The 25,840-nt window shown below is 35.8% G+C and overlaps 1 protein-coding gene across 3 annotated transcripts in view; it reads right to left on the reverse strand.

The window, feature by feature from the left end:
* CFAP20DC (CFAP20 domain containing) overlaps window positions 1–25,840 on the reverse strand; it is a 253,337-nt gene that overhangs the window by 109,920 nt on the left and 117,577 nt on the right. For all 3 annotated transcript variants that reach the window (XM_054595084.1, XM_054595085.1, XM_054595083.1), the window contains exon 6: window positions 16,744–16,900. In XM_054595084.1, coding sequence (XP_054451059.1) covers window positions 16,744–16,900 — 157 coding nt within the window. The remainder of the gene's footprint in view (window positions 1–16,743; window positions 16,901–25,840) is intronic.

Consider the following 25,840-nt stretch of genomic DNA (forward strand, 5'->3'; position numbering starts at 1 on the left):
CTTCAAGAAAGATATACACAACACACTGATAAGTAGGGGATTTTAACACCTCACTGTCAAAAATGAAAAGATCTTCCAAAAAAAACATCAACAAGTATATTGTGGAACTGAATGACACATTGGATCAAATGGACTTAACTGATATATATATAGAACCTTTCATCCCAAAGAAGCAAAATGCACATGGAACATTTTCAAAGATAGATCACATGATAGGACACAAAATAAGACTCAACAAATTCAGGAAAATTGAAGTCATAATCAGCATTTTCTTGGACCACAAGGGTTTAAACTAGAACCAACCTCAAGGAAAAAAATAAAAAACATTCAAACTCATGGAGACTGAATAGCATATTATTGAACAATGAATGGGTCAATAATGAGATCAAAGAATAAATAAAAAAATTTCTGGAAACAAATGAAAATGAACACAAAAGAGTCCAAAACCCTTAGGACACAGTAAAAACAGTCTTGAGAGAGAAGTTTATAGCAATACAGGCCTACCTAAAAAAGATAGAAACATTTCAAATAAATGACCTAACCCTCCAGGTCAAGAACTGGAGAAACAACAACAAACAAAACCCAGAGCAAGTAGAAGGAAGGAAATAATCAAGATCAGAGCAGAATTGGATAACATAAAAACTAAAAGAACAATTCAAAGGATCAACCAATTCAGGAGCTCATTCTTTGAAAAGATAAAAAAAATTGACAAGTCCTTAAGCAGACTCATCAAGAAAAAAAGAGAGAGGAGCCAAATAAATAATATCAGAAATGAAAGAGAAGAAATTACAACTGATACCACAGAAATACAAAGGATTATTAGAAATTACTATGAACAATTATTTGCCAAGAAATTTGAAAACCCTGATGAAATGGACAAACTTCTAGAAAAACATAACCTTCCAACACTGAATGAAGAAGTAGAAAGCCCAAAGAGACAAATAAGAGCTAGTGAAATAGAAGCAGTAATCAAAAAACTCCTAGCACACAGCCCTGGACTGGACGGTTTCACAGGAGAATTTTACAAAACATTTAAGAAAGAGCTGACCCCTGTCCTTCTCAGATCTCCAAAAAAAAATGCCACTCTCTTTTTATGAGGCCAGCATCATCCTAATGCCAAAAGCAGATAAAGACACAACCAAGAAAGAAAACTACAGGCCAATATCCCTGAAACATAGACGCTAAAATCCTCAAAAAAATATTGGCAAACCATATCCAGCAATACATTAAAAAGATCATCCACCATGATCAACTGGGATTCATCCCAGGGATGCAAGGATGGTTCAATATTTGCAAATCAATAAACATAATACATCACATAAACAAAAAGACAAAAACCACATGATCATTTCAAAAGATGTGGAATAATCATTTGATAAAGTACAGCATCCATTTATGATAAAAACACACTCGACAAAGTGGGAGTGAAGAGGGCATACCTCAACATAATAAAGGCCATATATAAAAAACCTACAACCAATCTCATACTCAATGGGCAAAAACTAAAATCTTTCCCACTAAGATCAGGAACAAGGCAAGGATGTCCACTTTCACCTACTTCTATTCAACATATAATTGGAAGTCCTAGGCACAGTGCTGAGACAAGGAAAAGAAATAAAAGGCATCTAAATTGGAAAGGAGGAAGTAAAACTATCATTGTTTGCAGATGACATGATAGTGTACATGGGAAACCCTTTAGACTCCACCAAAAAACTACTTGAGCTAATGAGTGAATTTGGCAAAACAGTGGCATACAAAGTCAATATTCAGAAATTGAAGGCATTTTTGTACACCAACAATGAAATATCAGAAGCAGAAATCAGTAAAAAATTCCCCTAGGAATAAAGTACTTAGGAATAAACCTAATGAAGGAGGTAAAAGACCTGTATGCAGAAAATTACACAGCACTGAAGAAAATAATTACGGAAGACACAAATAAATGGAAGCATATACCATGTTCATGGATTGGGAGAACATCATCAAAATGTCCATACTACCCAAAGCAACTTATAGATTCAATGCAATCCCTAGTAAAACACCAATGACATATTTCACATACATAGAACAAAGATTTAAAAAATTTATATGGAACCACAAATGACCCCGAATAGTCACAGCAAGTTTGAGAAAGAAAAACAAAGTAGGAGGGATCACAATACCTGACATCAAACTGTATTACAAAGCCACTGTAATCAGAATAGTCTGGCACTGGCATAAGAACAGACATAGATCAATGGAACAGAATAGAGAGCCCAGAAATAAACCGTCTCTATGGTAAATTAATATTCAACAAAGGGGGCAGAAGCACAGAATGGAATAAAAACAGCCTCTTCAACGAATGGTGTTGGGAGAGCTGGATACCTACATGCAAAAAAATTGAAATTCGACCATTAAATTTCACCATACACAAAAATAAACTCAAGATGAATAAAAGACTTAAATATAAGTCTCGGCACCATAAAAGTCCTAGAGGAGAACATAGGGAGGAAATTCTCAGATATCCCATGCAGTGCTATTTACACCAATATGTCCCCTAGAGTAGGGGACATAAAGGAAAGAATAAACAAATGGGACTTCATCAAAATAAGAAGCTTCTGCACGGCTAAAGAAAACATCAGCAAAATGAAAAGGGAACCAACTGTATGGGAAAATATATTTGCCAATGATACCTTGAACAGGGGTTTGATCTCTAAAATATATAAAGAACTCATATGACTCGACTCTAGGGAGACAAACAATCCAATGAAAAAATAGGGAAAGGACCTGAACAGACACTTCTCCAAGGAGGACATAAATAGGGCCCAGAGACACATGAAAGGATGCTCAGCATCACTAGCCATCAGAGAGATGCAAATTAAAACCACAATGCGATACCATTTCACACCAGTCAGAATGGCCATCAAAAATAAATCAAATAACAAGTGCTGGTGAGGTTGTGGAGAAAAGGGAATCCTAGCTGTTGGTGGGAATGCAGACTCATGCAGCCACTGTGGAAAACATTTGGAATTTCCTCAAAAAGCTAAAAATGGAATTGCTTTTTGACCCACCAATTCCACTACTGGGATTATACGCTAAGAATATCAAAACACTTATTCAAAAGAACCTATGCACCCCAATGTTCATAGCAGCACAATTTACAATAGTCAAGTGCTGGAAGCAACTTGTGTCCATAGGTAATTGAGTGGATTAAAAAACTATGGTACATTTACACAGTGGAATACTACACAGCAGAAAGAAAGAAAGAAAGAAAGAAAGAGCTACTACCCTTCGCTTCAGCATGGATGGAACTGGAGAGCATTATGCTGAAATAAGCCAGGGGGTGAAAGAAAAATACCATATGATCTCACCTATAAGTGGAACCTAATCAGCAAAGCAAGCAGGCAAGGAAAATATGACCAGCAACATTGAAAGAAAGAAGGAACTAACTGAAACAGGAGGGAGGGAAGGAGGTGGGTAGTGGGGAGGGGACAGGGAAAAGTCAAATCAAGGAACAGGTGTGAAGGATACATGGATGAAGCCATAGTGGGGAAGGACTGAGGCGGGGAGGTGGAGTTGGGTGGGGCAGGGGAAAGTGGTAGCAGGTAAATGGAGACAAATATATTTGAACAATAAAAAATAAATAAAGAAATAAATTTAAAAAATCATTATAGTCATCCTAGTGAGTATGAAGTGGTATTTCGTTGTTTTAATTCGCATATTTCTAATGATATTAAGTATCTTTTCATGTGTTTGTCAGCTGTTTGACTATATTCTTTGGAGAAATATTTACTCAAGTCCCTTGACCATTTTTAATTGGGTTGTGTGTCTTTTTTGCTGAGTTTTAAGAGCCCTTTACACATTCTAGATATTTGATAACATCAGAATATACATTCCCTTTAAGTAGAACTAGAATATATATCCTATCTGCAAATATTTTCTCTCATTTTATAGGTTTTTCAGTTTGATAGCCTCCTTTGATGCATAAATGTTTAAGTTTTGATGTCCAATTTATTTAAAAGGTTTTTGTTGCTGTGCTTTTGGTGTCATATTTAGGAATCTTTGGGCAAATTGAAGGTCATGAAGATTTAGCTGTATTTTTTTCCTATTACTTCTTATACAGGGGTGGGCAAAAGTAGTGTACATTTGTGAGTACACAAAACACAGAGTTTATTTTTATATTATTGATTAATTATTGTATTATAACTGTAAATATAGTTTTGCCCACCCCTGTATTTAGGTCACCGATCCATTTTGAGTTAATTTGTATACATAGTTTGAGGTAAGGGTCCAATCTCATTCTTTTGCATGTGGGTGTCCAACTGCCCCAGAACTATTATTGAAGAGACTGCTCTTTCCCCATTGAATGTTCCTGGCACCCTGGTCAAATCAGGCATATGGGTTCACTTCTGGACTCAATTCTATTCCACTGGTCTGTATGTCTAGCTTGAGTACCAAACTGCTTTCATTACTATAACTCTGAGGTAAGCTTTGAAATTTGAAAGTATGAATGCTCCAACCGTGTTATTCTTTTTCAAGATTATTTTTGTCTATTTGAATCCCCTTGAAATTCCATATAAATTTGAGGATCAGCTTTTCCATTTCTGCAAAAAGTGCCATTGAAATTTTGAGAGAGATTGTAGTGAATCTTTAGATTTCTTTGGGTAATATTAACATCTCAACGAAATTAAGTCTTGTAATAAATCCATGAATACAGGGTGTCATTCCATTTATTTGAGTTATCTTTAATTTCTTATAGCAGTGTTTTATAGTTTACAGTGAAAAGTCTTTCACCTCCTTGGTTAAATTTATTCCTAGATGTTCAATTACATTGGATGCTGCTGAAAATGTTATCCTCAGAGTTTCCCAGATATGAAGTTTTAATATAAATATTTTATAATATTTAATTATACAATTGATATTTTAATTGAATAATTGTGAGTACTGATATATAAATATTCCTGACCCATATTTGTGGGATCTATCATTGGTTGCTGGGCTCCTCTGCAATGCTGGGATATTATCCCCTTTCTTGTTCTGCAGAGTTTGCTAGGCAAGAGCATTTTAAATCCAACTCCCCTGCAGAAAGGAGTGAGAATGCAGCTTTAAACTGATGAGATTGGTTCTGATGTGTATTCACCTAAACTGAAGATAAAGAGGGAGGTAGGAAAACACTCAACAGTGTTAATTATTAAAAACACTAAACTTTTCCAGTTATTGAGAAAGTTAAACTTGTGTATTGTTGGGGAAGGAACAGTTAGTCAGAGGCTTGGCCTCGAGTTCCACCTCTGTGACCTCAACACAAGATGCCTCAGACCATTGGCCTGGTTTTCCTCAGAAGTATAATTAAGACATTGGGTTAGATGACCTCAAAGGCCCTTCCCTGCTCCATGAATCTGTTAAGGCAAGACAGCAGTGATTCAAGACTTTTTCTGTGACCTTTGAAGGGATAATTTTCTTCACATGCTTGACATTCAATAAATGTTTATTAAATACAGACAGTAAATGAATGAATAATTGAATGAACAATTAGCCAATCCTTACTTCATAATTCATCAAAACATTTATGACAGGTTACTAGTGCCAGATCATGTGGGAGAGATAAAAATGTGGAGACCCAACCTATGCCCTCAAGGGTCCCTCAGTCTGAAATCACACTTTTAAATATTTTCTCCTTTTTTCTCTAAACACAGAACACAAACTTCCCAGTACTGGTAATTTAGAAAGAATGTTGAATTAGCAAGTCAGAAAACCTGTAAAATCATCATTGGCATAGCATACACCCATGCTTAATGGGTAATCACTTGCTTTTTCCTGTCTTCTTTTCTCTCCTCTTTCTCTTACCTATCTACACATATATTCTATTTTTTCAAAAATATAGAATGACACAAGTTAGTCAATAATTCAGTCATGCAAATACCTAAAAATACGTCTCCTTGTACCCTCAGGAAGCATAAAGGTAATAAACTAAATTAAATCAGCCTGCTTTACTATTTGTCCAGTATAAGTCATTCTTCTGGAAAAGTGAGAAACTAAGTAATTGCTGTTTTAAGGTTCCAGTAATTCACTTTCCATTATATCCAATGTATAAATAGAGAACAGCAAAGGATTAGGCAACACTCTCCAGCTTTGTTGAGTTTAAGAGGTTCTATAGTAAAATGGTAGAAATTTAAATAAGCCACGGACAATACAGTATTGAGCTCAAGCAGGCATTTAATACAATATTTATTTATTGAATACCAGAATGGAATGTAAAAAACAGGTAAAAGTTTCCCTGTTATAAAAGTCTCAACACTATGGGTAACTAATCTGTCTCTGCAGAAGACAAGGACCTTTCTTTCAGTGAGAAAAAAAGAGACAGGATTATTTATTGTAATACAGACACCCTAAACACAGATATAGTCACCAAGTCCTGAAAATCTTATTTCATGACAACTCTTGTATCTTCCCATTATAACTTCCTCCCCCTTCTGTCCTCCGAGGAGAGGCAGTACACTGTAGTAACTAGGAGCATAAATAGAGTCCTATTGCCAGAGTTTAAATCCTGCCTCTCCTGCCTAATAGTTGTGTGACATTGGGCACATTATCTGGCTTCTCTGTGTTACAGTTTCCCTATTTGTAAAATGAGGGTAATAGCAACAATTACCTCATAGGGTTATGAGCATTTAATTAAGTTCATATATATTGTGTTTACAACAGCCACTGCCATCATTGTCATCAACGTCATCATCACCGTTATCACTTCTGCTGCCAACCTCCTTGACAGGGACACTCAATGTGCCCCAAACTATGTTCTCCTTTGCCTTCTTTTATCTAATTGTCTTCAGAATGAACTCTTGTAGTGTTAACTTCTCTAGTGGTTATAATTGCACAATGAATTCTAAGGGCAGGAAATTGGCTCTACATCTTCGTCACCTGAAGTGTGCAGTCTAGTAATGCAATATTACTACATTATGCCTCTCACCACTCCCATGTACTACACTGAACTCTGTTCTTTTGACACATCAGATCCATTCATGATGTCATGTCTTTAAACATGTATGTTCTTTCTTCTGCCTGAAATGCTTCCTCTTCCCACTGTCCACTTTCATAACTGGGGAAATTACTGTTTTTTCTTCAGAATATAGCTTCCAAAGTTTATTTCTCTACATTGATATAGACCAACACTGGTATATAGACAGACTCTGATCCATGAAGTCATTTTTACTGGCCTGTGGCAAAACTGTCAGTATTTATTCTGAAATTAAGACCTTCCCTGTGTGTGTGGTGCATGCGTGCATGCAAATGCTCTCTCATTTAATGAAACAATCAAAATAATTGTAGTTTTTCTTATTTGTCTGTTTTAATGCTCTAATTTGGCAAATTCAAGTGGCAACCTTTTGTTAGTGCTCAAGTTTTCCTTAACAGGTCTGTAAAATCCAAGTGCCTCACCAAGTGGCTCTCTCAGGTAAAGTGTCAGTGCTCCAGACTCCCCTCTTACTGCTTGTTAAGGCCTTAAGGACGTTTGCACCAAGTATTAAGATTCACATGTAAGTTTCCCTATGAGACCCTGTGTTCCTTGAAGAAGAGGCTACATGCATTCCAGTGACCAATGTATAGAAGGCAGATAAATGTTCAGCATCTACACATTGCATTATAGTTGGTCTTTTTACACATATTTTTGTATTTTATTGGATCTTCACAACAACTTTATAGCAATTTTTGAGGAAACAAAGCTCAGGCATGTTCAGAACGCATACAAAACCACAAAGTTGGTACATGATCACAGCAACAAACTGTGGAAATAGTAATCTATATGTTTAGGCTCTATAATATCAATCAATTTAAAGAATGCATTTAATCAATTTAATTTAAACCAAGATGACTTGGTTTGCACACACACTTTCACTGGGAATATAATAATAGTATTTATCTAAGAAACAAGAAACAAGAAACAATTATTATCTTCATCTTACTGATGAGGAAAGTGAAGTATAGAGATAGGGTGAGTACTCGTACAAGGTTCAGTACTTGCAGCTAACTGAGGAATATGAGGTCATACTCCACAATACCCTGAACTGCAGTATGCTTCCCCAGGTCTATCCAGAACATTTCAGGTAATCTGAGATGCCATACATAAGCCTTCTTTTCAAGCATTTTGGAAACCTCAAAGAAATCACACCAATGCTTGTTCTTGGAATCTTTTAGATTATCCATTCACTTAAAAATTAATTATAGAGATGAATAGCTGAAGGGGACAGACACAAACAGTAGATTCCTGGAAGTCTCAAACAGACTGCCTAAGGTCAGACAGGGATGACATCTGACATCATCAGAGGCAGATCCAGAGAGAAAAAACAGTGATCTTTGACCACAGGAGTTCACACCGCAAAGTCACGAAATCAAAACAGATCAACTTAAGAAGGAGAAGCAAAAGAAGAGAGTCTCACAAATAATGGGAAGACAAAGAAATACGCCTCACTCGAAGGAAAAGCAGGAATCCCCACAAAGAGAACTAAATGAAATAGAGGCAAGTAAACTATCAGATATTGAGTTCCAAACTATGGTTCTAAAGAAGCTCAACGAGCTCAGTGAGCTCAGAGGGAATTACAAAAAACTACAGGGAAACTACGAGGAACTTACTGCAAACTATATCAGCATGAAAAAGGACATAGAAACTATCAATAAGAGACAGGAGTAAATGAAGAATACAATTTCTGAATTGAAGAACACAGCAGAAGGAATCAAAAGCAGGCTACATGAAGTTGAGGAATGAATCAGCAAGATGGAGAACAAGGTAGAAAAAAGCTCCCAGAAAGAGCAAGAAAACGAAAAAAGACTCAAAAAGAATGAAGAGGCGTTTAGAGAAATGCAGGACAACCTGAAACACAATAATATCAGTATAATAGGAATACCAGAAGGAGAAGAGGAGGAGCAAGGGATAGAGAACCTGTTTGAAAAAGTAATGATGGAAAACTTCCTTAATTGGAGGAGAGAAAAAGTCACACAAGTCCAGGAAACTCAGAGGGTCTCATTCAAGAGGAACCCAATGAGGCCCACTCCAAGACACATCCTCATTAAAATGGCAAATATCAAAGAAAAACAGAGAATCCTAAAGGCAACAAGGGAGAAACAGGTAGTAACATAGAAGGGAGCTTTGATAGAGCTAGCAGCTGACTTCTCCACAGAAACACTACACGCCAGAAGGGAATGGCAAGAAATATTCCAAGTAGTGAAAAGCAAAGGTCTGCAACCAAGAGTGCTCTCCCCAGCAAGGCTCTCAATTAAAATGGAAGGCAAAATAAGGACTTTCCCAGAGAAAAGAAGACTAAAAGAATACACCTCCACCAAATCAGCACTGGAAAATATGCCAAAGGGACTGCTTTAAGAAGATGAAGAAAAAGAGTCTATGAATACCCAATTCCTTTCAGAGTTGCCAATACTTGATATTACCAGTATTTTTAATACTTATTAATCTGATTGTGATGATGATGTTATTTTATTTGTTCCTTTACTATTTGTTGAAACTAAACCTGTTTTTGTATATTTCTTGCCTACTTCTATTGTTTTTAAGAAGCTTTAAATGACTTTTTGGTATTCTTTATCCATTTATTGATTAAAGGTTTGTAGAACTTTTTTCCCTAAAAAACAAAGAACAGAAGCTATTAACCATGTTTTAGATGTGCTGCAAATACTTTCCTTTTCTAAACCTTGTCCTTTAACTTTATATATATATATATATATAATACTATATAGTCTTAAATGTTTTACTTCAGGTCAGAAAAATATTAGTTCTATTTTCTTCTAAAACTCCTTAGATTCTACATATTGATTTTTAACTCTCCTGAATATTTCTTGTACAATGTGTGAAATAGGGCTCTTTATTTGTTTTATTTCAAGTAACAGTGGTCCATGCACCTTATTTGTTGAGTAAGCCTTATTTTACCCATTGATTTGAAATATCAACTTAATCATCTATTATATTGTTAGACAGATATATACATTTGTCTCTAGAATGCTCATTATATTTCATTGATCTACTTGATTATTTCTGCACTGGTCATGTTGGTTTAATTGCTGAGACTTTATAATGGTTTTAATTTTTTAAATATTTTATAATTAACTTTGACATTTAAAAAAATAAAATCAATGTGCATTTAAGAAAGAGAGAAAGAGAGATGGAACTCCTACCTTTTGCAACAACATGTATGGAACTAAAGAATATTAAGCTAAGTGAAATAAACCAGTTGATGAAAGGCAAATACCACATGATCTCACCTATAAGTGGACTCTATTCAACAAAATAAACTAACGAATAAAATAAACCACATGCACGGAAACATGGAGCAGATTGAAAGTGACCAGAAGGGATGGAGAAAGAGGACAATGGTGGAAAGAAGGGGAAGGTACTAGACAAAGAACATGTATGAATGACCCATGGACATGGACAACAGAGTGGGAGTTGACTGTGGGGGTAGGGGGTAGAGGTGGGATTGGTGGGGAGAGGTAAAGGGGTAAGAATTGAGACAACTGTAATAGAATACACATGATTTATAAATTTAAAATAAAATAAAATAAAAGCAAGTTCTACATGAAATAAGTTTTTGTCCTAGAATAAAAGTTTATAGAAAATGTGTAGAAGTTAGTTATTCTGTTTGAAAACAGCCTCCCACATTATGCTGAGTATGTTAATTTGGCACAGAAAATCCTTAAAAGTATTTGCTTAGAGAACCTGCTTGGTTTGAAAATATGTTAGTTCAAACTGGCTTTACATTACTCGCATGCTTGACCTGTGTTTTTCTGAAGGAAATGGACTCTGGGGATGAGGATGGACACTTTGTTTACATGGAATTTGATACTTACAAACCTTTAGAGTAGAAGTCATGTATTAGCCTGTCCCTGCAAATTCTATATGATCTATTTTTCTCTATGAATGAAAATGTTACAGAAAATGTGTGGAAGTTGCTTACTCTTTTAAAACAGGCTCCAATGTACTGAATATATGAGTTTGGCCTAAACATTTCTTAAAAGTGTTTGGTTAAAAAAACCCACTTGGTACTAAATAATCTTAGTACAAACTAGTCTTGCAGTGCTTGCAGTTTTCTGTGTAAAAAAAAAATTAATTACAAAATAAATACATGTATGTTGTTAAAAATTCAAATAGTACTATAAAATGATGAAAAGTCATATAATCATTTCCTAAGTGCTGCCTTCCTCCTTCAATCATCCCCTAGTTCTTCAATGCAGAGGCAACTATTTTCAGGCCTTTCAACTATATCTTCTAAATCTTCTGTAGTTACTTCTATATTTATAAATAGTAGCCTTATATTGGCATTTCTGCACTTAACAGTTTTAGATAATATTTGACTTTCTTATTTCAGAAAAAAGAGGATTTAGCACTGTTACACCAGCACCCAACCTTCCTTCCCTTCCTACATCTTCCAAATATGACTTCATAATTTTGGGATAAGTTATTAGTAAATGCTTTTTTATTACGATTATGTAAAACAAGTTGTGCTACTACACATCTATTATAATGGCAAAAATCCAAAACATTGACAAAACCAAATGCAAACAAGGATGTGGAACAACAGGAACCCTTGTTCACTGCTGGTGAGAATGCAAAATGATACAAACACTTCAGAAATACTTTGGCAGTTTCTTATGGCACTAATCATGTTTGTACCATATGAATTGGCAACTGTGTTCCTTGGTATTTACCCAAATGAGCTGAAATTTTATGTCCACACAAAAATCTCCACAAGAATGTTTATAGCCGTTTCATTCATAATTGCCAAAACTTGAAAGCAACCAACATGTCCTTCAGTAGATGACTGGATAAACTGTGGTTGTATAGACAATGGAATATTATTCAGTGTTAAAATAAAATGAGCTATAGAGCCAAAAATCTTAAATGCAGAAATCTTAAATGCATATTACTAAGTGAAAGAAGTCAATCTGAAGGCTACGTGATTCTAGAGACGTGACATTCTGGAAAAGGCAAAACTATGAAGACAGGGAAAAGAGCAGCAGTTGCCAGGCAGTAAATAGGTGGGAGGACTGAATAGGCAAAACACAGAAGATTTTTAGGGCAGTGAAACTATTCTGTATGATAACTATAATGGTAGATACATGGCAATTACTCACTTGAAGTTCTAATGTAAACTATGGACTTTGGGTGATAATAATGTGTTAATGTATGTTCATCAATTTTAACAAGGGTACCAGTCTGATATAGGTGGTCATAATTGGGGTGATTGTGCATGTGTGGGGAAAAGGAACATATTGAAACTCTGTACTTTCCACTCAATTTTGCTGTGAATCTAGATCTTCTCTAAAAAATAAAGCCTACTAAAGAAAAAGTTGTGCACATCTGAGCCACGTAATATACCATGATTCCATTCTTTCATTGTATAACTTTACAACTTTAAAAAAATCCTCACCAGAGTATATGTTTATTGATTTTAAGGGTGGGTGAGGAGGGGGAGAGAGAGAGAGAGACATCAATGTGAGACAGAAACATCGATAGGTTGCCTCTTGTACATGCCCCAACTGGGGTTGAACCTGTAACCTCTTGGTACAGGAGATGATGCTCCAACCAACCCTGCCACCAGGCCAGGACTCACTGTACAACCTTTTGTTTTCCCTGGAGTTGATCACTGCTTTGTCATGGGATTTCTACATTCTTAACAATAATTCTTCCCAAACCCCTCATTAGTACTGTAAAATCACAATTGATTTTATTTTCCATGTTCAAACACATTGTAATCTACTAGATATATTCTTTTCCTGGGGACCTTCTTCCTGAGACCTCCATTTTTCTGTTAAAATCTGGACTGACTGTTCTCTGCACAAGTGTGTACCATCCTTTGAATTCCTTTAACCATAATTTTGGAAATTCCTTTTGCTTTTATCCTGCATGAAGTCCTTTGTTTCTAGGGTCCCATATGTGCCCTTTTCTTGATTTACTCCTTACTTTTTGTGGAGAATCTCTTCCAGATTTTTTCTGAGAAAGGATATAAATAAATAAATTTTTAAGACTTTGCATGTCTGCAAATATCTTTATTCTGTACTCATTTAATTGATAAATTGAGTGGGTGTAGAATTCTAAGTTGAAAGTAATTTTCCCTTAGACAGTTGAAGGCATAGTTTCAAGGTCTTCTACCATCTAACATTGCTGTATGAAGTCGGACATCATTCTTATTTCTAATCCTTGGTATGTAATTTATAATTTAAAAAATTCTGGAAACTTAAAGGATATTCTCTTTTTCCCACCTGCTCTGAAATTACACAGTGGTCAGTTTTTTGTGTTTTGTTTTTCCTAATAAGCTAAGTCAATCTGAAAACACCTGGCCATCAATTTTGACAAATCTTATATTTCATCTGTTTTATTTTCTTTAGTCTCTTATCTTGGAATCCTATTACTCTGATGATGGACCTCTTGGACTAATTTCTACTATTTTAAACATTTCCACTTTACTTTCATTCTTTTGGGCTTTTTTATTTTATATTTTTGGTTCTATATTTCTAGATGTGGACAATATAATACAGAGTCTCATAATATCTCTCCAGTTTTAGTCCAGTATTCATGCAAAACTTACCAGGCATGCCAAGAGACAAGACCAAGTGATAAATTGGCAACAGACAGGTCCAAAGGAAAGCCAGATATTGGAATTATGAGCCATGGCTTTTACATAACTTTGGTTAATATATTTGAGAAGTCAAATAACAAGATACAAAATTTTAGCTGAGGAACAGAAATTATAAAAAGAACCTAATAAAATTCTAGAATCAAAAAGCATAATAACTGAAATTAAGAATGGTTAAATATGTATTCATTTAGATTCTCAATAAATATCCAAAAAAACGTACACAGATCCTCCAAGAGAAGTGTAGAATGATTGTAGCACTATTTCAAAAGAGCCTAGAATGGATAAATAAATTGTGGTATGTTATACAATGGAACACTATACAGTACTGAAAATCAGCAACGACACAGATGAATCTCATGAACACAATGTTTTCTGAAATGATGTATATAAGAAAGAATACACACTACATGATTCCATTTATCAACATGTGAAGTTGAAATTAATCTGTGGTGTTAGAAGTTATGATAATGTTACATCTCAAAAGAAAAAGGAGAGTCATCATTGGGAGAGGACAAAAGCAAGGTTTCTAGGATGCTTGTAGTGCTACATTTTTTGATCTGGGTAGTAATTATAAAAATGTATGGCTTTGTGGTAATTCCCTAAGCTGAACACTTGATTTGTGAATGTTTCTATGTGCATATAAAATGTTATAATATAATAAATGTGAATATTTATTGAAGTAAAGCAGGAACAAATTATTCTCATTTTATAGATGTACTATCTTTCCTTAACTCTGAGAAAATCATGTATCTATTTTCTACTTTATCTATTTGTTTCTTTGCATTAGTTTTGGTATCTACTATGTATTTGATCTACCTGTATTTAGAAACTCAGTGGTTCAGTTTGTTCAGAGAATAAATCCCCTGCTGCCTGGTTATATGGAGGTGGAGAGGGGACCTGGGATTCTAAAGACACCTATGTAAATTTCAGTCACTCTCCCTGTTTTTAGTCACACCTGTTTACCCTGCCTTTGAAAGTACCTTGGCTTGCCAATTCTTGAGCTCCAGTGAGGTTCTACATTATGAATTTCATTGGTAAACCTCTCCATAAACTTGAAACTTTCTGTGTTCTTGTAAGTCAGTTGTTAGTCTTCAGTTTCACAAGATTTATGAACATATTTTGTCTATTGGTACCTCTCGTTCATCCTTGTGGAATTATAGCTTTTTTATTCTTATACTAATTTTAGCAAGTTTGTGGAAGAATTAGATAAAAATATGTACTTAATCTGCCAATTTTTGATTTGCTTTTTTTCTGACATTAAAGAAAAAGATTTTATTTATTTACTTTTAGAGGGGGGGAAGGGAGAGAAAGAGAGGGAAACATCAATGTGTGGATGCCTCTCATGTGCCCCCTTCTAGGGACTTGGTCCATAACCCAGGCATGTGCCCTGACTGGGAATTGAACCAGTGACCCTTTGGTTCTCGGGCTGGCACTCAATCCAGTGAGCCATACCAGCCAAGGCTTTTCCTGACATTTATTTAAAAATATTAATCAGGTTATAATTCACTGCCTATGACCTGATGTGGAATGCACATATATTTCTATAAATTTGAGGTTTCTTATTAGATGGTGCTACTGTTTAAAAAAATAAAATATTTCATTTTTTTCACAAAGACTTTAGTTTAAGTGGTACATAAAATTATTGGCCACACTTCTTGGCTTGTAATTTCATTAGGGAGCTACTGTTAATGCACTGCTGTGTTTTATTATCAAATAAAATTTATAGGCACAGTGTCCTGTTCCACAGAGTGAACCAAACAAGGATTTCTCAGACGCTCTTCCAGATGGAGTACAAGTCTAAAGTCTACATACAAACTTCTAAGAAATCACTTTTGGCATCTAATATGCAGTTGTATTTCCTGGGCCTCTAGAAGAATGGATTTTGCTAAAAATGACCTTGGAGGAAAATCAAAAGGAAGCATCAGTATTTTCCCAATACCTTCAGTTGTTTAAGACTATCTTAGCAGGAGAGTTTGTGGTGTCTTATGAGTTCTAGGTGGTTCAGTTACCTGCAGAGTACGCTATTTATCAAGCATAGAAAGAATAATTAATGTACACATTTCTGGTCCTTCTAGAAATATTTTGAGGAATAATTTAAACATTTTTCTATTTTAACATGATCATTAGAAAATTAGTATATTATTAAAATTTCTCCCAAATGACTTTAAGAAATGTAAACAGATTTATATAGTATAGTGGACAAATGTAGAGTATTTTTGGATGTATGTTCAATGTCTTCTGAACCTTCCTAATTTGGTGACTGCTATACAAGTCCTCTCTCCCTAGTAGGAATCAGATATTTGCTTTGCCAGTCCTACCTTGCAGCATGTGACCTAAGCTCTACAAACCAGACACAGCCATGTCAGTCTGTTCAGTGGAACAGTATGAAGAAGACATCCAATTTTCAGGAGCAGCAGTAATAGAAATTTTGGAACCTAGAGCCCAGCATTACGGTGTGAATTATGAAGTCCTTGCCTTGTGGCAGTAGCTTCTGGGGTCTTCCTTGGAATAGTCATGTGGCAAGGACAGGGTGTGATCTTGGCTGTAGCTTCCAAGTTTGACTTTCTGGATCTCCCTGAGATTCTATGAACCAGTTAATTTCCTTAAAAAAATTCTTTTTTTCCCCAACTACCTAGAGAGAGTACTGTTTCTTACAACTAAAATAAAAAATATATCTTTGTAACATTTAGCTACAGTAAAAATAAACATGTGATCCAGAGTAAAGAATGACACATTCTACAACATGGATGAACCATGAAAACTTATGCTATGAGAAATAAACCAATTACAGAGAGACAAACACTATATAATTATACTTATGTGAGGTATCTAAAATGGTCAAGTTCATGGACTCAAAGACTTGCCAGAGTTGAGGGGAGAGACAAATGGGGAGTTACTAATCAATGGGCAGTGAAGATGAATAAGCTCTACAGGTCTGCTGTACAATGTTGTACTATACTCAATAATTACATACTGCACACTTAAAAAAGTTAGTAAAAGGATTGACCTCATGTTAAGTATTCTTTAAAATAAAATAAAATAAAACCACTATCATTGACTTATACTCTCCAAACACATGTATAATTTTAAAAACATATTGGAGAATTTAAAAATCTTGTTAGCAACTTGAACTTACCATCTTTATCAGTGGTGTCTTGAGGCTTGTATTTTAAAGTGAAGATCTTCCGTAGCTTACAGTTAGCTGAGACAATAATCCCATCCAATGACTGGAAAACTGCTCCCTTGAATATTTCACTGGTAAATGCTACCAAGTCAATGCATAGGTTGCACCACTAAAATAAAGAAAAGGGAAAAAGGAATAAGTACTTTCTACAATCACATAAACGAACAAGCTGTCTGCATGTGGAAAGTCCAGAGAGTTGACGCAATTATCTGAAACAACCAGTCCCATACAAATTTTCCCCTTTAAGCAAATATATCTCATTTTGGCTTTAATTTTCTTAAGAACTGCCTTGATTCTTCTGAAGAAATTATCATAATCTAAAGTATACAGTGGCCACCTGACTACACAGCTCCCAAGAGGCAAGGCTTTGACAACTTTGGGAAAGAACTGCTGATCTGTTGGCATAATGCTAGTGGGAAGCTAATTGTCGGTGCATCAGACCATTTAATTCTTGAAAATCAGAGATAAGTAGCCAATCGTTTCTTCAAGGGCATGAATTTGATCCTAATTGGCCACTTACATTTGTTAAAAAAAAAAAAGTATGGATGAAATTAGAAGCTGGATTTAAATTGTGGTCAGTGGTGTTCAATTATAACCAGCTAACCTATTGTATAAAATTGATTCTTCTAAAGAATTTGTAATCATGCCTGATATTTGCCAGTTTCCAAAGTACTCTTCCAGGGACTAATTTCTGCCTATTTAACAATTTGACCCCTCAATACTTCATCAAATGAATAATTTAAATGGCCTGAGTTAAAAAAAAAAAAGGAGAAAATCATTTATTAAGAAATTAAAGCATATTTAAGACTGCAGGAAAAAAAGCAGGAAAATAATTTTTGAAATTAAAAGAGTAGTATTTAAAATTGTGCTTTTAGAGACTTCTGGCGAAGATGGAGGCATAGGAAGATATACTGCCTCCTCGCATAACCAAAAGCAGGACAACAATAAATTTAAAAACAAAACAGTTTGATTTTCAAACTGTGTGGCAGTCCAACAACCAAGGAGTTAAAGAAGAAAAATCCATCCAGACTGGGAGGAGGGGAAGGGGCCAGCAGCCAGGGCAAAGCTGACATGCACCAAGAGGCAGAGAAGGGCAGCTGGGGCTGGCAGACCAGGCAGTCCCACATTTGCGTGTGGATAAACTGGAGAAACAGCTGGGGAGCTAGACAGACTGCACAAGCCAGGATTCCCGTTTGGGAAAAGAAAGCCTCAGAACCTCTGGAGGTAAAAACCTGTGTGGGTTGTGGCAGCAGGAGAAACTCCCAGCCTCACAGTAGGAGTCCATTGGAGAGACCTACAGGGTTCTAGAACGTACACAAACCCACCCACCTGGGAATGGGCACCAGAAGGGCCCAATTTGCTTGTGGGTAGCGGGTGAAGTGACTGGAAGCCAGCCGAGAGCCGAGCAAGCAGCACTGTTACCTCTCGGACCCCTCCCCACATACAGCTCCACAATGCAGCTGAATGGCTTGCCCCACCCTGGTGAATACCTAAGGCTCTGCCCCTTACAATGTAACAGGCATGCTAAGACAAAGAAATATGGCCCAAATGAAAGAACAGATCAAAGCTCCAAAAATAGAACTAAGCAATGAACAGATAGCTAACCTATCAGATGCATAGTTCAAAACACTGGCAATCTGGGTGCTCACTGAACTGGATGAGAATGGTCGCAAAATGGAGGAAAAAGTGAAGGCTATGCAAAGTGAATTAAAGAAAAATACACAGGGAACCAACAGCAAAGGGAAGGAAACCACAACTCAAATCAATGATTTGGAGCAGGAGGAAGAGATAAACATTCAGCTGGAACAGAATGAAGAAATAAGAATTCAAAAATATGAGGAGAGGCTTAGGAACCTCTGGGACAACTTTAAAGATTCCAACATCCAAATCATAAGGGTGCCAGAAGGAGAAGAGCAAGAGCAAGAAATTGAAACTTATTTGCAAAAATAATGAAGGAGAACTTCCTCAATGTGGCCAAGGAAATAGACTTCCAGGAGACCCAGGAAGCTCAGAGAGTCCCAAAGAAGTTGGACCCAAGGAAGCACACACCAAGACACATCATAATTAAGTTACCCAAGATTAAAGGTAAGGAGAGAATCTTAAAAGCAGCAAGAGAAAAGGGGACAGTTGCCTACAAAGAAGTGCCCCTAAGACTATCAGCTGATTTCTCAAAAGAAACGGTGCAGGCAAGAAGGGGCTGACAAGAAGTTTTCAAAGTCATGAAAAGCAAGGACCTACATCCAAGATTGCTCTATCCAGCAAAGCTATCATTTAGAATGGAAGGGCAGATAAAGCGTTTCTCAGATAAGGTCAAGTTAAAGCAGTTCATCATCACCAAGCCTTTATTATATGAAATGTTGAAGGGACTTATCTAAGAAAAAGAAGATGATAAACTACAAACAGTAAAATGGAGGGGGAATGGGGGAAATGGTACAGGGAATAAGCAGCACAACTAGTAGGTACAAAATAGGCAGGGGGAGGTTAATAGTATAGGAAATGGAGAAGCCAAAGAACTTATATCTACAACCCATGGACATGAACTAAGGAGCCAGGGGGAATGCCGGAGGGTGGGGCAGTGTAGGGTAGAGGGAAATAAAGGGGAGGAAAGAAATGGGACAACTGTAATAGCATAATCAATAAAATATATATTAAAAATATTTTTTAAAGACTGTGCATTTCATGGTGTGAATGTCAAAATGATTATGATACATGAACACTTATTATATGCTAGGCACTAATATAAGTGTTTAGGTGTATTTAAATATTAATCCTAGCAATTCTATGAGAGACGTACCATTATTGTCACCATTTTGCAAATGAAGAAAGAAAGGTACAGAAAAAGTTAAGTCACTGTAAAGATTATGTAACTAATTAATGGTGGAGCTAGAATCCAAACCCAGACAGGCTCCAGAGCTCAAACTCTTACATTGCTAGGAGGGATATATTTAAAGGAGTTGCCAGTAGGGTTAAAGAATAGAAAATATTGCCAGATAGATTAAAGAATAGAATATTGTAATTAGATAATAGAAAATTATTTCTATTTCCAAAATTTAAAGTTAAGTGTTTAAGAAATCTCAGAATGTGGCCATGTGAGTGGATTACAGAGTGAAGAGGAGAGGAAGGCTTTTGAAGGAAAAGAGGTTAAGGGACTGTTGGGTTGTTGAACAATATGTTAGAAGATAAGATATACCTGGTTTCAGCATTTTTCAGGAATGTGTATATAGGCTGGTGAGGGAGTGTCTGAAGCAGTAAAAGGAGTGACTGGAGAGTGGCTGGAAGATTGATGTAGCTAAAATGATAGAAGAGCTTGCCAGGGCAGTGCCTGAAGCTTCATAGGGCGTTAGGGCCTAACTTCTCTCAATGCCACTCGGCCCCATGGCCTCAAAATAGGGGGATGTAGAAGCACATGTGAACTCCATAAACAAACGTCAACTCCATAGTTGAAGAGGAAGTAATATCTCAGAGAAAAGTCAGGTGTCAGTTGAGGTAAGTTATGTTAGGACCCTTAGAAAAATAAGAGGGTAGAAGTACTTCCCAGTTGTAAGGATTTCAGAGGACACAGTGAAAGCGTGAGCTGAGAATTAGCAAGGGAAAGGTGGGGTCTGCTGTTTCAGGATGAGAGACTTTATTTGAGACAACTGGGAATTAAGAGGTAGGGATCAACTGCTGAACAGGTGTACAGACAATATTTCCACAAGTAACTTGCCTTTCCTTTGGTTCAGCCAAGAGCTGTAGCTCTGGCTGTCCCAGCCTCCCCTCCTCTGCTCCCCTCTCTCCATATAAGGACTTGTCATGATTTGCTTTTCTTGGGGAAATTGTTTTTAATACAGTAGTAATAGGTAATTGCTTCTGACCATGTGGATATAAAATTACTTTCAATCTCTGCTTACACCATTTAACAAACACAATATGATGGTGATAGAAATGAATAAGGTCATTGTAAGCAGATTTTTTCTTTTGAGAAATTAAAACTAACATGAAAAATTATTTTGAAAGGCATAATAAATATCTTAAAACTTTGTTCTTTGTTATCATTTCAGGAGCACTAAAACAGGATGAGGTTCTAAAATTCTGGAAAAAGATGTACTTTAGGAGTGCTAGGTTATAAAATTGTGGTTTCTTGTTTGTTGTTTCCTTTTAGAAGGTCAATGATGGCTAGAGTTGTACACTGTTGTGACTCGGGCTCTTTCTATACTAACAGAATAAATTCTATTATCTTCAGACCTTTCATATAGTCATGGCCTGGGAAATGAAAACAGTGCTAGGACAACCAAGAACATTCATTTGACTGTATGCATGTGTGAGTGCAAGCATGTGTATATGTGTGTTCACAGAATATGCTGTCTTTTCATTGGTATAATAAAGCCACACTGCCAGTACAAACTAGGAATTTGTGCTTTGAATCATTCTTTTACCCTTTGCCAGGGTAAATTTTTTTTCCTGCAAAATTACATCCTGGAAGTAAGTAACATAACCTTTCATATTAACCCAAGCAACAAACTAAACAGAACCACCTTTTCTCTATCACATTGCTATCTTTCTGTTGCAAACTTCTTAAGTACCCATGATTATAAATATTTGAGACTGAGAGCTCTTCTGTGCCAGACTAGAGTTGCACATAAAAATAAAGTGGTTAGAGGTCAAGAAAAATGTCCAAAAATGAGTATTTTAAGAAAGGATGACATCACCAAGAATAATGAGAGTATTATTTTATAAAGGTTAACCATAATTCCTATAATCCACCTGTTGACAGTAGAAAGTTTATACTCTTTACAGAACTTCAGAAAATATACCACAGAATTTGAATGAATGAGTTATTTGTTGGAGCTTATGAAAATTAGAACCTTTATAAATATCAATTAAACCAAAAAATTATTTCTATTTCCTCTAGCCAAGAGAGATTGTTCAAGTTATTCCCATTTTTTTCAGGAACTACTCCGAACTGTACTTCAAAGAGATGGACTCACTAAATATCATTTCCCTCACATTTATGGAGCTTGTTGAGTGACTATGCAATAAAAGACTGCAAGTGTGTATAAGTATGTATGTAACCATGCATGTCTTCACATATTAACAAACACGCAAACACATACACACATGCATACTGTTATTGGTTATTTTTTACAAACCATGAGTCCAGGTGGAGGGAACAAAAGCAGCTTTACTGTAATGGATAAGAAAAGTGTGTAGTAGGTAAGGACCTGGTTTTCTGAGACTCAGAAGACGGTGGACGCCAATTCCCCGTCAGAACTGATGAGGTCGGATGGTGTGTTCAGGTGCAGCCAACTAGAGTTCATCAAAGCAGGGAGTAAAGGGACAGGGCCCTGAGAAGAAATGCCTAGCATGTTTGCATGCCTCCCTGAGCCTGGAAATCCTAAATTATTATTCACAACCAAACTCAGAAGTCACCTACAAGCATTTCCTAGAGGTGGGAAGACTTAGATTCAAAGAAAATAAAGCAGATATTAAAATAGCAATTATTAACTCTAGAAATATAAAAAAGTCATATAAGGAAGGGAAGGTAATCACTTGGCTCAGCTGTATACAATATTTACAGTCACAAGGAAAACACCGAAAATGGATTTTTTAAAACTTTGTTAATTGTTAGAGAAAGGGGGAGGGAGAGAGGAAGAGAGTGAGTAAAACATCAATGTGAGAGAGAGACATCAATCAGTTGTCTCTGTACATGCCCTAACTAAACTGAACCCTGTGACCTTGCCTGGAATTGAAGCAGTGACCTTTTGCTTTGCAGGATGATGCCCAATCAACTGAGCCACACCAGTCAGAGCCAGAAAATGTTTTGGGGGTTTGTTGTTGTTGTTGTTGTTGTTGAGGAAAAAAGAAAAAATGAGATCATTATCTAGAGAGGATGAAGTCGGGGAAGCGGTATGTGTAAGTGAACTAAGTCTTATCTACCATAATAGGAAGTCAGTGGAAAATATCTAAAATTGATGAATCAAGAAGTATTATTTAAAAAGTTTTTTAAAAACACTATAACTTGGTAACATCCAAGTTATAGGGAATGGAGGTCTTAGGGTTTCCAGCTATCCAATAATAATTATTAAAATTATTATTACACTAGCAATATTATTATTGTTATAAATGTGGTTCTTATTCCTGTAAGACTTAATTGACCCAATTCCAGTCATTCAGTAATTGCACTCGTCCATCGTTTCTCACAGGGGCTAAGCATTTATCAGGTGTTAGACACTGGCCTTGGCTCCAGGGATGCAGCAAGGAATAAGATGGTCCTTCTAGTCTGGGAAGGGAGGCAGACATTTGGAATCTATTATATACAGTGAGGACAGTATGGGGCTTGAGGTAAGAGAATCAGAAAAGGTTTCTTTTTAAAAAACTTTTAAAAATTATAACATGGTATTATATACATATATAAGCATATAATTTTATATTAAATGAAGTCCTGGTCATCTCTGCATTCCTCTAATCATATTTTCAACTCTTAACTTTCTTCTCTCCGTATTTTTAAATAATACTTCTTGATTCATCAATTTTAGATCTCCGCCCCTCCTCCTAGCCTGGATGAATGTTTCTTCTTTAGCTCTTTGGTTGTCATACTCCCTTACAGTTTGATTTTCTGGCAGTTCTGGTTACTTTTTGTTTTTTAAATTTCTTGTTGTCCTTCTTTTGGCTGTGCAAGGAGGTAAAGTGTATCTACCTACGCCTCCTTCTTGGCCAATGTCCAATCTGAAATGCATAGTCTTTAAGGGTAGAGTATGATGAGTTTTGACCATTTTGTATACATGCATACCACACCCCATCAAGATATAGGACATTTCAATCATCCCAGTCAGGTCTTTGGGCAGCTTCCCAATCAATCTCAGCACCCTCCCTCTCAAGGGCAACCACTAATTTCTTTCACTAATTTCTTTAGATTAGTTTTGTCTGTTCTCTTATTTTTTTTATAGTTAAAACCACTTATTTTAAACTGATAAAAACTAACTTTAATTATATACAAAAACTTTACTCCCTTACATTCTCCCTTACATCATTGATAACATTGATGTTATCAGTGTTGCATATTACATCTTTTTTTTTATTTTTTCAAATACATTTGTCTCTGTCTACCCCCACCACCACTTTCCCTTGCCCCCTCCCTCCTTCCCTCTCTCCCTCCCTCAGCTCTTCCCCTTTGCTATATATTCCTTGAGTCCTTGCTATATGTTCCTTGACTTTCCCCTTCCCTTCCTTTTCCCCGCCCCCCCTCCCTCTTTCCCTCTTGTCTCTGTTGGTTTCTTTTCCTTTCAGTGTTCTCTTATTTTATAGGAATAGAATCACAGAGTAAATGGTTTCTTTCAGTCAGCATATTTGAGGTTCATCATTGCCATTGCATATATTGATAGTTCATTCTTGTTTTGCTGAGTAGTACTCACTCTGAATATACCACAATTTGATTGTTCATTCTGCTGTTTTTAGACATTTGGGTTACTTAAGATTTTGGCTTTTATGAATAAAGCTGTTGTGAAATTTCCATACCAGTCTTCTTGTGTATGCATACTTTCATTTCCTTGGATATAAACCAAGAAGTAGAATTGTTGAATCAATGGGTAAATGTTTAACTTTATCAGAAACTTCCAAAGATATTTCCAAAGTAGTTGCATGAATTTCTGTTTCCACTGAAAATATATGATAATTGTTTTATATCTCACCAACATTTTGTTATTTCCTGTCTCTTTTATTTTAGCCATTGTAGTGAGTGAATTAGTGGCACTGTTTTTAATTTGAATTTCTCTGACTGATGGTGTAGAGCTCTTTTTCATAAGCTTATTTAATTAACTGTATATAATCTTTGTGCTTTGTTCAATTGTTTTTGCCTTTTATAAAAGTTATGTCTTTTTATTATACAGTTGTGGGATATATTCTGGATACAAGTCTTTTGTCAAATACATGTATTAGAAATATTTTTCCCCAGTCTGTGACTTGCTTATTCATGTTCTTGTTGATGAACAGTTTTTAAATTTTTTTGAAGTCCATTTTGCAATTTTTTATTAGGGTTGACGTTTTCTGGGTCCTAAGGTATCTTTTAAAGTAGCTTTCTATTTTTATTATTTACATTTACATCAATGATTCATCTTAAATTAGTTTCTATGAATGGTAGAAAGTTGGAGTTGAGGCTCATTTTTTTCTTCTACATAAATACTCAGAAGTTCTAGTTCTTCAGAACAGAGACCTCAGGAATAAACTCACACCTATATGGTCAATTAATATATGACATAGGAGGCAAAAATATACAGTGGGATAAAGACAGTCTAGTTATTAAATGATGTTGGGAATATTGGACAGATACATCCAAAAAATGAAATTAGACCACCTAATTACACCATATACAAGTGTAAACTCAAAATGGATGAAAGACTTAAATGTAAAACTTGAAACCAGAAAACTCCTAGAAGAAAACATCAGCAGTAAACTCTCTGACATTTCTCTCAGTAATATTTTTTTCTGATATATCTCTTTGGGCAACGGAAACAAAAGAAAATATAAATAAATGGGACTACATCAAACTAAAAAGTTTTTGCACAGCAAAGGAAACCATCAACAAAATGAAAAGGTAGGCTACTAAATGGAAGAAGATACTTGCCAATGATACATTTGACAAGAGGTCAATATCCAAAATGTATAAAGAAATCATACAACTCAACACCAAAAAAACCAAACAATCCAATTAACAAAGTAAGCAGAAGACCTGAATAAATATTTCTCCAAAGAAGACATAAAGACAGTCAATAGACAGATGAAAAGATGCTCAATGTCACTAGTCATCAGAGAAATACAATTAAAACCATGATGAGATATTACCTCACACATGTTTAAATGGCTATCATCAATAAATCAATAAACAACAATTGTTGGTGAGGATGTGGAGAAAAGGGATCCCTAGTGCACTGTTGCTGAGAATTCAAACAGGTGCAGCCACTATGTAAAACAGTATGAAAATTCCTCAAAAAACAAAAAATAGAACTGTCTTACATCTGAAAAACCCAAAACACTAATTCAAACACACACACACACACACACACACACACACACA

The sequence above is a fragment of the Pteronotus mesoamericanus genome, unplaced genomic scaffold (genome assembly GCF_021234165.1).
Source record: "Pteronotus mesoamericanus isolate MK-2021 breed Mesoamerican mustached bat unplaced genomic scaffold, CSHL_Meso_final scaffold_54, whole genome shotgun sequence".
NCBI classification, from domain to species: domain Eukaryota; kingdom Metazoa; phylum Chordata; class Mammalia; order Chiroptera; family Mormoopidae; genus Pteronotus; species Pteronotus mesoamericanus.